The 14943-nt window shown below is 44.4% G+C and overlaps 1 protein-coding gene across 1 annotated transcript; it reads right to left on the minus strand.

Annotated features, from left to right (window-relative positions):
* Positions 1 to 253: 253 nt before the first annotated feature.
* Positions 254 to 14426, minus strand: fbxl19 (F-box and leucine rich repeat protein 19). The gene is made up of 11 exons (XM_030141110.1): positions 14066 to 14426; positions 6717 to 6917; positions 4979 to 5122; positions 4642 to 4728; positions 3868 to 4053; positions 3736 to 3768; positions 2321 to 3510; positions 1927 to 2090; positions 1337 to 1498; positions 983 to 1204; positions 254 to 822 (listed from the first exon to the last, which is right to left on the minus strand). The coding sequence occupies exons 2-11, from the start codon at positions 6900 to 6902 to the stop codon at positions 581 to 583; spliced, it is 2616 nt and encodes an 871-aa protein (XP_029996970.1). The 5' UTR covers positions 6903 to 6917; positions 14066 to 14426; the 3' UTR covers positions 254 to 580.
* Positions 14427 to 14943: the final 517 nt, after the last annotated feature.

Genomic DNA, 14943 nt, shown 5'->3' on the forward strand with positions numbered 1-14943 from the left:
GTTTGTGTCAGATTTCTTTTTTTTCTGTCAGTAAACGCTGACGACTCCTGGTTCAGATCCAAACATTCTCAGATTTTACGTTAAGAAGCCGCAGCCAATCAGACTGCGGCGTTCTGCTTTGAAAAGCGCTGTCGTGTAAATATTGGAGATTAATCTGCTCTTTAGATGGGGTTAGCCTAGCTTAGCATAATGACTGGAAGTAAAGGGAAACTGTTAGCCCAGCTCTGACAGTTATCGCACTCAGATTCTTTCGGAATAAACCTCGAAGATGTTTTGACTTTCGTCTTCAGCTAAAGACGAGCGGGCGGAGCCTGGCGTGATGATTGGCTGGAGGACAGAGGATGGGCGGACAGGGGGCGGGGCTGATGAGGTCATTTACAGTAAACTACAGATATATACACACACCCAAATTGTACAGAGAACAAATATGTACATGCTCAGGTTTCTATTGGAACTATCGACGACGGCTTTCCCAGAATGCACCTCCTCCTCCTCCTCCTCTTCTTCTGCGGTGGCTTTCCCAGTGTCCCTCCTCCACCCTGTTTGTAGTGTGACGCCGTGGGGGGCGGGGCTTGAGTCTTTAGCTGTTCTTTAGCAGTGTTCTGTCTTCAGGAGGACATGAGGACGAGGAGGAAGCAGCGGCAGCGGAGGGGGCGGAGCTAGATGACGATGACGTGGAGGAGGAGGCGGCGGCATTGGGGGGGAAGGAGAGGAGCTGTCCGGTCTCCGAGGAGACGAGGGAACAGGAGCGAAGGTCGACGGTCTGGAGGGAGGGGCAACGACGCAGCAGTGGGACCACCTGGTCCGTCACCTTTAGACAACCTGTGGGTGGGGGGGGCAAGGGGGGGCGGGGGGACAGATGAAAACAACCAATCAAAGGTTTTACATAAGACCAAATCTTAACCAAAGTGAACCCACGACACATCAGTAACAACAAACAGGGTCTGGGTCTGGGTTCTGGTTTGGGTCTGGGGCTGCGTACCTGCCAGGTTGATGTGGGTCAGGGTCTCTCTCAGGGGGGACATGGGGGAGGTCATGGTGTGCACCGTCTGGTCTGTGATGTTTCCGCACTGACTCAGGTCCAGTTTGTTCAGGTGAGGAACATAACGCACCAACAGGCGCGACGACGCGTCCGTCAGGTCCAAACCGGCCAATCGCAGCTCTGTGACGTTCTGGAAACGCCCCACTCTGGTTTCACCGTGAGCTAATTGGATGAAAGACCCAGACAAAGGTGGAGTTAAACATTTAAACAGACAAAAGGAGAGGGCTAATCCTGCTTCTGCACTAGTCCTGCTCCTGCACCAGTTCTGCACTAGTCCTGGGGGGGTGGTCTCACCTGTGCGGGTGTCCGGGGGAGGGGCCAGCAGCTCCCTCAGGTGGGAGTCTTTGAGGTCCTCCACTCTGCTGAGGTCCAACAGTCTGAGACAGGGACAGACGGCCTGGCACAGAGCAGAGACCGCCGGCCATGGACACCCAGACACGTTGAGCTCCAACAGACCTGGACCGAAGAGCCACAGAGAGGTCAGAGGTCAAAGAGGGGTCAAAGAGGGGTTAAAGAGAGGTCAAAGAGGGATCAAAGACAGGTCCAAGAGGGGTCACAGCGAGGTCAGAGGTCAAATAGGGGTCAAAGACAGGTCCAAGAGGGGTCACAGCGAGGTCAGAGGTCAAATAGGGGTCAAAGACAGGTCCAAGAGGGGTCACAGCGAGGTCAGAGGTCAAAGAGGGATCAAAGATAGGTCCAAGAGGGGTCAAAGAGAGGTCAGGTCAAAGAGGGGTCAAAGACAGGTCCAAGAGGGGTCAAAGAGAGGTCAGAGGTCAAAGAGGGGTCAAAGAGAGGTTATAGAGAGGTCAGAGGTCAAAGAGGGGTCAAAGGTAGGTCGAACACAGGTCCTACAGAGGTCAAAGGTCAGAGGGGTCAAAGTTCACCTTGCAGGCGGTTGATGAGCCACATGAGCTGCTTTTTGGAGATGTTGGTGTACCCCAGGTTGAGGCTGATTGGCTGGCGGCGGATAATTCCACTCAGCATCGGGGGGGTGATGGAGCGCTGGCGACTCAAATCGATCTGAGTCCACAGACGCTTATCACAACACCTGCACAGAGAGAGAGAGAGAGAGAGAGGACGCCATCTGTAAACAGGACTACAAGGACCAAGATGCATCTGACCAGCAGGTGTCCAATCACTGAAGGTTCCACAGGGTCTAATGTTCAGCAGTGAGCACAAAAGGAACGACACAACCCAGGTACAGAGTAGTACTATGGACTGAATATTTATGTATGACAGTATGTGTAGTTGTGCATAGTGTGTAGCTGTGCGTCGTACCAGCGGCTCCAGGTGCGACACACCCTCATGCAGACACACAACTCTCTCTGACTCAGGTAGGTGAACACTCGCAGCCATACGTCCCGGGTCATGATGTGGGCGGAGCCTGAGTCCAGCGGCAGACAGCTGGGCTCAGGGCAGGTGGGTGGCGGCCTCACCAGATGGCGCTCCATCTGGACGGGCCGCGGCGGTGACGGTACGGCCGGCGGACTGCGCTTCATCAGCTGAGAGCGAGGAGCGAGACGGGACGAGCACGGAGACGCCGCCATGGCCGACATCAGTGGGCCACCGCCCCCTGCCGCGCCCCCTCCGTTGGAGGTGGGGATGGAGGCGGAGGTGGAGCCGATCCGTGACCCGGCCGACGGCGGGCTTTTGTTACTGTTGCTCCGGATCTTGTTTCCGCGGCTGCCTTTGGTCCCGCCTCCTCCGCCGCTGTGTCTATGATTTGGCAGACTGGCGTTTTCTTTCTCCCCGCCTTCCCTGGCCCCGCCCCGTGTCCGTCCGTTACGCGCCTCCTGCCCATTGCTGCTGCGCTGTTTCCCTGTGAAGCCGCCATCGTGATTGGAGGAGAGCGGTGAGGGCGGTGGTAAGGAGGCTGACGTTTTTCTAGGCGTGTCCTCATCCTCTTTGCGTCCTCTCTGGTTTAGCCCCATATCTCCTCCTCCTCCTCGCCGCCGAGTCTTGTCCCCGCCCTCGTCCCGCCCCTCTTCTTCCTCCTCGCCCCGTCCCCCCTCGGCCTCAGACTCCTCGCTGGCGCTGAAGCCCAGCTCGGCCAACCGCCGCTCGCGCTCCCTCTCCCTTCGCTCTCGCTCGGCTCGGCTGCCGCTGCTGTTGCCATAGATGACGGGAGGGGGCGGAGCTGCGGGGGAAGAGGACGAGGGCGAGGAGCCGCCCCCGCCCCCCTGCTCGCCGCCCCTCAGGGAGTCGTCAGAGTCGGAGTCAGAGTCGGACTCAGAGCTGGAGGAGGACGAGGACGAGGACTCGGGCCGGCGCTCCAGGAGACACATCCTCTTAAAGCGCTCCAGCTTCTCACGGTGATGGGAGCGCTGGTCGGCGCTGGTGGCCCCGCCCCCAGCTCCTCCCCCTCCGCCGGGCTGAGAGGAAGACGAAGAGGAGGAGGAGGACCCCTGAGGTCCAGCTCCTCCTCCAGATGAGGACATGGGACCGTTGGACTCCTCTGGCTTCGGCTTCTGACAGAAAAACACATGTTCACATTCAGTTTGGGACAGTTTCCATGACGACGCAGCAGCTCCTTAAAAACACCTTGAATTAAGAACCTTAAGAACCTTGGGGGGGGGGGCTAACCTGATCCACGTCAGCTGTTTCACTCTCATTCATTTCTAGATGAACTCCTACCAGACTCACATCTTACACACTTTAAGGGCTCCAGTTCAAAGTTGGATTAAACTTCGTACCTTTTTGAGTCGTTTTTCGTGAACCCCTTTCATCTGAAACACAAACAGGACAGACGTCATCAAACCCAGTCCCTTCAGACCCAGGACAGTCGCGCCCCCACCACCACCACCACCTGCCTACCCCTCCTTTACCTTCTTCTTGGCTCCACTGTCCTGAGGCAGCTCCTTCTCCTTCTTCCTCTTGTGCCCCCCCTCTGTCCGAGTCCCCTCCTCCAGAGAGGGCGGGGCTTTTTTCTTTGGGGGCGGGTCATCTGTTAGCTTCCAGCGGCCCACCTCCCCATTATCCAAGCGGCGCTTCCCCGAGCCGTCTGCCTGGTCCTGAAACCACAGGGTTGGACTTAACGTGGGTTCAGTTGGAGGAAGCCATGTTAGTTTGGTTTGTGGAAATACTAGAAGGAATACCAGTGACCACCAGTGGAATACCAGTGACCACCAGTGGAATACCAGTGACCACCAGTGGAATACTAGTGACCACCAGTGGAATACCAGTGACCACCAGTGACCACCAGAGGAATACCAGTGACCACCAGAGGAATACCAGTGACCACCAGTGACCACCGGTGGAATACCAGTGACCACCAGTGGAATACCAGTGACCACCAGAGGAATACCAGTGACCACCGGTGGACTACCAGTGACCACCGGTGTTTATCTGGGCATGAGTTCTACATTTAAGCAGAGAAGCCCAGACCTCCTATACCAATGGAAACCCAAACCAGCCCCAGGATAAACCCCACCCCTTTTATCCTAGGTCTGCCTTGAAGCCTCCATGATGTTTCCATGGTGGTCAGCCAGACAAGACCAGAGCTAACATTGCACCTAGACTGGCTCTTCTGGATGTGTGCTTGATGCATTCATGGTTCAACTGATCCTGTGGACCTTCTCAGGACCAGGACCAGGACTCACCTTACTGGTTTTGCCCTCCTTGTGGCACTTGGGACACTCCCAGCAGTTCGGGATCTCATCATTGATGATGCCTTCAGCTTTTCCCATCTGAGAGACACAGAGCCAAGAGTTTAAAGGAGAAAATGAGCAGCAATCGACATTTAGCAAAAAACCTGAACAATGAAGCAGTGACAACGACAAGCAACACATGGACCCAGCAAGACATGGACCCAAAAAGACATACACCTGTGGACTTCAGCAATTAACCCGTTTACAACCTTTAGACACCAGTGGGACTAGTGAGTTCAGGTGCATTCAGGTGCATTCAAATGCATTCAAGTGTTTTCAGGTGTCTTACCTTGAGGCAGCTGGGGTGGATGATCTCGTTGCAGATGGTACATTCCATCAGAGACAGGCTGAACTTCTCCTCTTCTGAATCCACTGTGTCTTCTTTTCCAGCCTCACCACACGCAAAGCACACGGCCGTGTGGGGCAACACGGGCTGGAACACAGATCAGAACATGGATCAGAACAGGACTTCCACACAGCAAAACAGGACATGGTCAACACCTTAAAGACATTTTTATCTGGTCATGAATTTTACTGAGACCTTTGAACCAAAATGAGGATGTCAAATGATGGGTTTGGTTTTGTTCATGTGATCTTCTACAGTCTTAGTCGGAGAGGACACTGTTGGACAGTGGATCGACGTGGACACACATGATCAGAGTTTGGACCCAGTCGATCAAACCCTGGTGTTGGACTGGGACGGAGGAACAGAACGAGGGCCTTCATCCACATGTTTGTCGAGAATCTAGATGATAAGAAGAGGACGGTCTGATGAGGACACACCCTGGTCCACCACAGGGGACGTCTACTGACCATGGACCAGGACCATGGACCACTGTCCTGCATATGCCGACACACTCTGCTCCTCAGACAGATAAAGACCACCACTGCACAGAGCATCTCTGTGAAACCATGGCGATGGATCAAAGCCAACTCTCTCACTCGGCGCCAGAAACCATCTGCGGTTGCCATGGAAATGCAGCATCATCACCCGCTGAGCTCTGGCACGCTCAGCAGTGATGCTATTTGAAGAATGTGTGTGTAATGGAGGCTGATGTGTGGATGTAAATGTGCGCTCTGTGGGCGTGAACATGTGGTGGGCGTGAACATGTGGTGGGCGTGAACATGTGGTGGGCGTGAACATGTGGCTTTATCTGCTCCATTGTCTGACGCTTCACACACGTTTAACATTGGACTGACGACGCTGACGCCAAAAACACCTGCACGGCGACTCTGAGGATGCCTGGCTGACCAATCAGGACACAGAGCTCCTCAGCCACGTTTACCCTGCAGGTTAAAGCCACATTCAGGTCCACAGAGAACTGGTCCTGGACCGACCCACATGACGCAGTTCTGAAACCCATTTAGCAACTGTGAATTTGTCTAGATGAGGGGTGTCAAACATGTGGCCCGGGGGCCAAATGTGGCCCCCCAAAGAGTGCTAAAATTCCAGTCTTGAAGTGAATTAAGCAAAAAAAAAAAAAAAAATTTATCTTGAAATAAGGAAAAAATTCTCAATTAAGTAAAAGAATCTTGAATTAAACAAAAAAAATGGGACCACTGTTGTGATGGGCTATGAACACGTGTGGTGGACCCCGTTACCTGGACCCACCGTGTCTACTTCAGTCCCACCTTCCTGATCTAACAGGTACAGGTGGAGTCCATCCCATAATGTCCATCATGTGTTCCAGGTGGGTTCCTGATGATGTCCCACCCTTAACGGAATGTGACCTTTGACATTTACAAACAGGAAGTGTCTGCTCCGTTTAGGCGCTGTTTACTGTGGACTCTGGTTACCGTGGTTACGAGACTCTTTCACCAAAGAAAACCTGCAAGGCATTGTGGGTGATAGTCCTGAAGGGACCTCCAGCCCCTAAACCCCCAGGATCCACTGCACCACTAGAGTCCTCCAGGTCTGTACTGGACTGCAGACCCGGGTCCTCCAGGTCTGAGTCTGGGTCCTGGTCTCTGTGAGTGTGTGAGAGTGTGTGTGTGTGTGTGTGTGTGTGTGTGTGTGTGTGTCTTACCGCTGTACACTGCCTCAGCAGACAGGACTGCTTCATGCGTCCTGGTCCTCCAAACTTCTTCATGTCCTTACAGAAGTGACACTCCCCACACTCGGTCCTCATGCAGGCCTGGCAGCGCCGGCACCGCGTCCGCCTGCGCCTTGCCCCCCCGCCGGCCCCCCCACCCAGCGCCTTACTGCCCGACATCCCACAACAAGTCAGCTGGATGGACAGAGGACAGACAGACAGACAGAGGACAGACAAAAAGACAGAATTAGAGTCAGACCTGTTTTTGGTTACATGATGTTTTTTAAATCTGATTTATTTTTCCAGAAGAAATTAATCCAGAACTAAAGTATTTTCTCTTCTGTTTCCATGGAAACATTAAACCTGAATAAAGGTTTATATGACAAACGTTTATTGGGTTCTCACAGCCCTTCTGTTAGCTTAGCTTAGCCCTTCTGTTAGCTTAGCTTAGCCCTTCTGTTAGCTTAGCTTAGCCCTTCTGTTAGCTTAGCTTATCATAGCCATTGCATTTCCGTGGTCACACATATCCAGTTTTTTAAAGGTGATTTGTCGTCTTTTCTCAGTGATTTTGTCAAATCCGATTCTCTCTAATTATTTCTTCAGATCTGCGACTTACTGCGCTCATACAATCTGTGGACTGCTGTGTTGACAGAAGTTGGAAAATCTTTTTGTTGAAGGGATGCATGCGCTAAATTAGCTTTGCTTTAGCGTTTTAGCTTTGTATTAGTTTTTATTTCCTCAGATTTTATTCCTGCAGTAAGTCACATGACCATGATTTGAGCTTCAGTTTGTGATCATATTGACCCCAGCGGACTAAAGGAATGATTAGGGAGAACTGAACTGACCCAAATCACTCCTAAAATACTATAAATCACCTCTAAAAGCCTGGCTACGTCTGAGCAGTGGAATGAAGCCATTATGCTAAGCTAGGCTAAGCTAAGCTAACAGAAGGCTCAGGTGTTGGTAGTTTTAGGTCCGGTTCAGGTGTTGCTGGTTCTGGGTCCAGTTCAGATCTGAGTCTCACTCCAGGACTAAACCTTCAGACATTCCAGATCTCAGGTACCTGGACCCAGTCCGTGGATCTGGCCTGTGGATCCGGTGACACCTCCTGGTCTATAGAACAGGACCAGGAACAGATGGAGTCCAGACCTCACCATGAAGAACAGTATCCAGAACATGCAGCATCGGACCAGACGGGCAGAGCGGTTACCATGGCAACCCCGCCCCGTCTCAGCGGACTGGTCTGAACTGAACCATGTGACCACAGCTGGAGGTCCAACCAGGTTTTAACTGGTCTGAGACCGGTCAGAACCGGACCCTGGACCTTCTGCTTTGACTGCCTGTGTCTACGTCAGAACTCGAATAAACGTGTGTCTGTTCAACACATGGATCAGCTGACCTTATTATTACTATTATACCAAGGTTATTGTGACTAAAATTATTACAGTTATCATTATTATTATCATGGTGTTGTTGAAATTGTGCTCAAAATGTTCAAAAAGTACTAATGCACACACTGAAAGAATTTATCCCTCTGGTACTCCGTCCTCCAAGGCCCTCACTAAACACCTAGTGTGACTTTTTCACACACTTGTGGAATAATGTCAAAAAATGTTCATCCAGTTTGTTTTTAATTCTTTTCCATTTTTTTTCTATTTCATCAACTTGAGCCATAAATAAAAATACCAAATACTCAATAATTGTCATGTTTTTTAACCCTTTAAATGCCGTGTTTGTAATGGAAACAAACCATTTTTTTTTATGCAAAAAACACAAAAAATATTTTTTTTCAATATACTCCATAAAAAGTGGATCACATATTATTAGATTTTTTCATCCTGGCATATGTCAATGATTAACTCCAACATCGGTTAATTTGCATTATTATTATTTTTGGTGCTAGGTCAAATGTTCAAAAATACTAGCATCTGTCACCAAGTGTGCGTAAAATGCACACCTATAAATCAAACTATTAAATATTATATATTGATTTATTTTTCTGCTCTAATTTGATTTTATTTTTGTAAATCCAGCTCAGTCCTAATCATACAGATCAAATGTTAGAAACAGTGCGTTTTATGCACACTTGGCAGACAGATGCTAGTCTGGTCATTTTCTTTTGTTTACAATGTGCACATTTGAGTTGGTGGACAGAATTTTAAAGATCATGAACAAATGAACAACTTTTGAATTCTAACCTTATTTAAATTGTGAAAAATAATATGAAGGTTTTTAAAACAACATTCAAAGTGTGCCTAAAAGGCACACCTGGATACCAGAGGGTTAACCAAGTTGTATTTAAAAATAAATAAAATAAAATAATAGTCCCACTGTCCCTTCTGTGTCAGAAACATTCCAATATTAACCCTTAGTGGTCTGAGCCTATTTTGTCTGTTTTTCAGTCCTTTTGATTTGGCCTTTATATACTATATAAACAAATGTTTACTATACCCATGTTTGGGATCTGTTTTTTTCAGCACAACTTCATTTATCTCTCGTCTAAAATGTGCTCACAGCTCTTCTTTGTGTCTGTGTTCATATTAAATCAGTCTCAGTGAATCCAAAGGAACTTTGTGTTGGTAAATGACAGTTGTTCAAATGAACAGGATTTCAGTTCTGTTCAACATGTTGATGCTCATATGAACTATGTTTTCAGCTCCAAAATGAACCATTTCAGCACAGTTAATGCTATATTTTCATGTCACAAATGGACAAGTTCTATTTGAACTGAATTGAGCTGAAAAACAAATCTTCTCTTCTTTTAGATTCCCCAGTTTTTCTTCCCAGATTCTCTCCTACATATCACATGTTTTATTTGTACAGGTATAATGATAAACGGTGGTAAAATCACAGACAGTTAATATTAGCGTTTAAATTCTAATTCTCATTATAACTGTGTTTGATTACCGCACTTTTAGGGGAAAAAACCCTATGGAAAGATATGCTTTAATGTCAAATATTTGAGTATAGTTTGAATTTATTACAATTTTAATTTTCTATACCTAATATTTGGAACCAATATTCACTTTTAACGTCTGTGAAAAGGTTCATTAAGCATCTGTGTGTTATTTATGTAATAAATTATATACATTTTTGAAATCAGATTTTATACATTTTTTGTGTTTTTTGTTCTTTTATGTTTTTATAGCAGGATAACCCTCTGGTATCCAGGTGCGCCTTTTACGCACACTTTGCTAAAAAAAACTTCATATTATTTTTCACAATTTAAATAAGGTTAGAATTCAAAAGTTGTTCATTTTTGCATGATCTTTAAAATTCTGTCCACCAACTCAAATGTGCACATTGTAAACAGAAGAAAATGACCAGACTAGCATCTGTCTGCCAAGTGTGCATAAAACGCACTGTTTCTAACATTTGATCTGTATGATTAGGACTGAGCTGGATTTACAAAAATAAAATCAAATTAGAGCAGAAAAATAAATCAATATATAATATTTAATAGTTTGATTTATAGGTGTGCATTTTACGCACACTTGGTGACAGATGCTAGTATTTTTGTACATTTGACCTAGCGCCAAAAATAATAATGCAAATTAACCGATGTTGGAGTTAATCATTGACATATGCCAGGATGAAAAATTCTAATAATATGTGATCCACTTTTTATGGAGTATATTGAAAAATTAATTTTTTGTGTTTTTTGCGTCAAAAAAATGGTTTGTTTCCATTACAAACACGGCATTTAAAGGGTTAAAACATGTGACAATTATTGAGTATTTGGTATTTTTATTTACGGCTCAAGTTGACAAAATAGAAAAAGTGTAAAAGAATTAAAAACAAACACTAGGTGCTTAGTAAGGGCCTTGGAGGACAGGATACCAGAGGGATAAAGTGATAAAATAATAGACAGATGATACAGATCACAGGTGTCAAACATGCGTCCTGGGGGCCAAAATCGGCCTGTGGGATGAATTTATGAAATGCAAAATTACACTGAAGATATAAACAATCAAAGATGTTCAAATGATTTTAGGTCAATTCAATCTAAAGTGGGTCAGAACAGTAAAATACTACCATAATAAACTATAAATAATGAAAACTGCAAAATTTTCTCTTTGTTTTACTGTAAAAAAAAAAAAAACTGTTAAATTATACAAAAATGTTGACATTTACAGACGAGCCTTTTACAAATAAAACTAAGTAACCTGAACAAACATGAACAACCTGAAATGTCTGAATACAAGTATGAGGAGTTTTAATCATATTCTGTCTGTTATTAAATGTTGTGTGTACTTGTAGATTCACTGTGATCTGTACGTTGTGATTCACTTCCAGAAATTATAAACTAAGGTGCAATATTGTAAAAATTACACTTATTTTTCTTCAGAATTTTCAGGCTGTTTAAATTAGTTCATGCTCTGTTCTAGTACAGTTGTAGATGGAAACATTTTCATTACACAATCTGACTTTGTTCACTCAAAAACAGAGAAAACTTTGGAGTTGACATTATTCATAAGATCTTATCCTATTATTTATATTATTTTACTGGTACTGACCCACTGCAGATCAGATTAGGCTGAATATGGAACTGAACTAACATGAGTTTGACAGCCCTGATCTAGATGAAGTTGTGCTGAAAAAACAGACCCCAAACATGGGTATAGTAAACATTTGTTTATATAGTATATAAAGGCAAAATCAAAAGGACTGAAAAACAGACAAAATAGACTCAGACCACTAAGGGTTAATATTGGAATGTTTCTGACACAGAAGGGACAGTGGGACTATTATTTTTTTTTTGGTTTTTATTTGTTTTGTTTTGTTTTAAATACAACTTGGTTAAATTCTTTCAGTGTGTGTATCAGTACTTTTTGAATATTTTGAGCACAATTTCAATAATACCACAATAATAATGATAACTGTAATAATTTTGGTCACAATTACTGTGATATGATATGTTTATATGGTTCCATCTGTACTGCTGAAGGTTCATGTCCGACCTCATTTCTACTGAAACTCACCAACGTCTAAGGGTGTAAGAAAATATCGGTTCTGCAATATATTGCGATATTTCATTTCACAATACTGTATCGATATTAAAAAGTACTGTATGGATATTTTTAGGTATTTATTCAAATGCAGATATTGTGGAGGTTCATTTTTGTTTTTCTTTATTGTTTATATCTTATTTAGTATCATTTAATTACAATAATAATAATAACATAATTTAAGTTTTAACAGAGGAAAATTTGGTGATATAACATTAGATCCTGTTGGGATCAAATAAAAATGTGTTTAGTATTTGTGCAGATTTATACTGTAATTCAATTCTTCAAGGAAATAATCATTTAAAAAAAAGAAACAAACAATAAATTGCCTTTTTAACAGTATCATGATATATCATATTGTGATCCTAGTATTGTGATTTGTATCGTATTGTCAGATTCTTGCCAATACACAGCCCTACCGACATCCTCCTCATATTTGACTGTGGCGTCTAGGCTTGTGTACCAGCAAGAATCTGATACAAATCACAATACTAGGATCATGATACCATATATCACCATATATCATGACACTGTTAAAAAGGCCACTGTTTGTTTGTTTCTTTTTTTTAAATGATTATTTCCTTGTTTATATTTTATTTATTCTTATTTCACACTCTTTTATTCAATAATGTTGATTCCTTTGTTGGATTGAACTCAAATCCTGTTCTGATGTTCGTTGTGAACTCATAGAATCTGAACATTTGAACAGGATCTGAAACTGGAATGTCTGTAAAACAGAATTTCAGTTTGAACACAGTTTGAACATTTGGTGATGGAACATTAGATCCTGTTGGGATCAAATACAAATGTGTTTAGGATTTGTGCAGATTTATGATGGAATTCAATTCGTCAAGGAAATAATTATTTTTTAAAAAAAGAAACAAATAAAAAATTGCCTTTTTAACAGTATCATGATATATCGTATTGTGATCCCAGTATTGTGATTTATATCGTATCGCCAGATTCTTGTTGATACACAGCCCTACATGTTACTACAGCTACAACCATTATACAGAATAATAATAATAATAAACTCTTAATGGAGGAAACAGACAGGTTTATGTCGATCATGGCTAAATACTTCATCATCTGTGTGATGTTCATTCAGGTAAAATTGAGTAAAAAAAAAAAAAACAAATACAATGAGATTAAACCTGTTTGAATCAGTATCATCTGGTATTTACAGCTGCTGTTAACAGTGACTTTGATTTTCTGTTGATTCTTTTCTCATTTCCATCAGTTGTTTGTTAGATAAAATGTCATCTGGTCATTTTATTTTCATACATCAGGATTCTTTTATCAGGATACTCTATGACATGACGATAATAACTGAAGGATTCTTTTGTCTGTTTCCTCGTACACGTTCACATATGAACGCTTCACTGTATTTCACATCAGCTTTATCTGGATCCTGAATAAATACATCATCATCTGAATATTTGTGAATGTTACACTGATGAATTTAGGAAACCTTCTGCTCTGTGGTTTATTTTTGTTGCGTTCAAACCATAAATAAGAGTTAAAAACCACAATGAGCTGACTGTCATTCAGGACCCAAACTCCTCCTTTACATATAAATATAGAATGGTTGGACATTGAACGCATCATCCCAGACTGATGGGCTGTTTCCTCTGTTTAAAGCTCTTATTTTATTTGTGTTATTTACAGTCATTATTGGTGGGTTTTCCACAGATGGACTCATTTTATTTCACTGCTGTGTTCTGTTTTTCAGTCTGATTTGACTCCAGTCTGTTTTTCTGACATGTTTCTGCACCAAATATGAGCCTGTGTTTATGTTCACTCTGATTATTGGATCCATTTCAACATCTGCATCAATAACTCTGGTTATTATTTTATTAATTTCTAATACTCAGTCCTTTGTGGTTTCCCTTTGAAGGTTTTTGGAGCTGTAGTCTCATTTCAGGTGCTTGTATTTTGCTTGTAAACGCCTCCTGATCTGAATCACAGCTAAAGCTAACACACGTTAGCATTCAACAATAATGAGGATGCGGAGGGTTATCGGCTAACGGCTAACGGAGCAGCCGCAGCGAACCGACATTCACCTGCGGCGGACACACACACCGAACACAGAAGACCTTTAGAAACCGGCTCCGGTGTAAATGAAAGCCCCGGTGGATGGAAAAGCCGCTCCGACCGCCGCCTCCATCCCATTCCCCCCGGGACAAGAAAAGGGAGCATGCTAACGCGTTAGCATCGGGCTAGCTGCTTCCTCTTTCATTATTCCTACTCCGGTACCGTTTAAAGCTCCCCGGGCGGCCGGAGCGGATCCGAGCCCCGGTGCGGTCCCGGTTCCGGTAGCCGGTCCGGACTCACCTCTTTGTGTCTGGGTGCATGCTCCTGGGTCGCTCATCAGAAAGAAGATTAGCCCACAGTTAGCCACCTTAGCCTTAGCTTGTCCGTAGCTTCCTTGTTTCTCTTTAGCTTTAGCAGCTGTCCATGTTGTTAGCCTGTTTGGCGCTAGCTCCCGGACCTGCTAGCCTCTCACGGCCGCTTCACAGTCCGACCCGGTTCCGCCGGACCCACTGTGGTCCGTCCAAATGTCCCGAAGATCACCGATTAACTGATCGATATCGATAAAGCAGCGGCGGTGAAGGGCAGCTCCCTCTCTCTCTCTCTCTCTCTCTCTCTCTCTCTATGTGAGTGAACCTCTCTCTACCCTCCTTACGCACGTTGTTCTTCTTCTCTTCTTCCCGAAGGAGGAGGAGGATTGGGGGGGGGGGGGGGTGAAAACACCTAAAATGACTAATTTGAAGGAGCCTTGTGTTGTCACTAACCTCCGCAGATTAAACTAGTTCCCAGTAGAATTGAACAGAAGCAGATGTTTGGTTTTTATTGTGTTTTATTCACTTCCATCATTAACATTAGATTTAACCCAGGGCTGTCAAACCTGCGGCCTGGGGGCCAAAACCGGCCCACCAAAGGTTCCAGTCTGCCCATAGGATGAATTTACAAAAATTACATTTCAGATATTCACAATCAAGGAAGTCAAAGTCATTTTAGTTCAGGTTCCACATACAGAACAACGTGATCTCAACTAAAATAATAGCATATTAACCTATAAATAATGACTCCAAATTTTCTTAGTTTATTGCAAAAAACATGAAATTACATTACATCTATAAATAATGACAACTACTTGTTTTTCTCATTGTTTTAGTGTAAAAGCTTACATTAAATTATGAAAATATTAA

The sequence above is a fragment of the Sphaeramia orbicularis genome, chromosome 8 (genome assembly GCF_902148855.1).
Source record: "Sphaeramia orbicularis chromosome 8, fSphaOr1.1, whole genome shotgun sequence".
NCBI classification, from domain to species: domain Eukaryota; kingdom Metazoa; phylum Chordata; class Actinopteri; order Kurtiformes; family Apogonidae; genus Sphaeramia; species Sphaeramia orbicularis.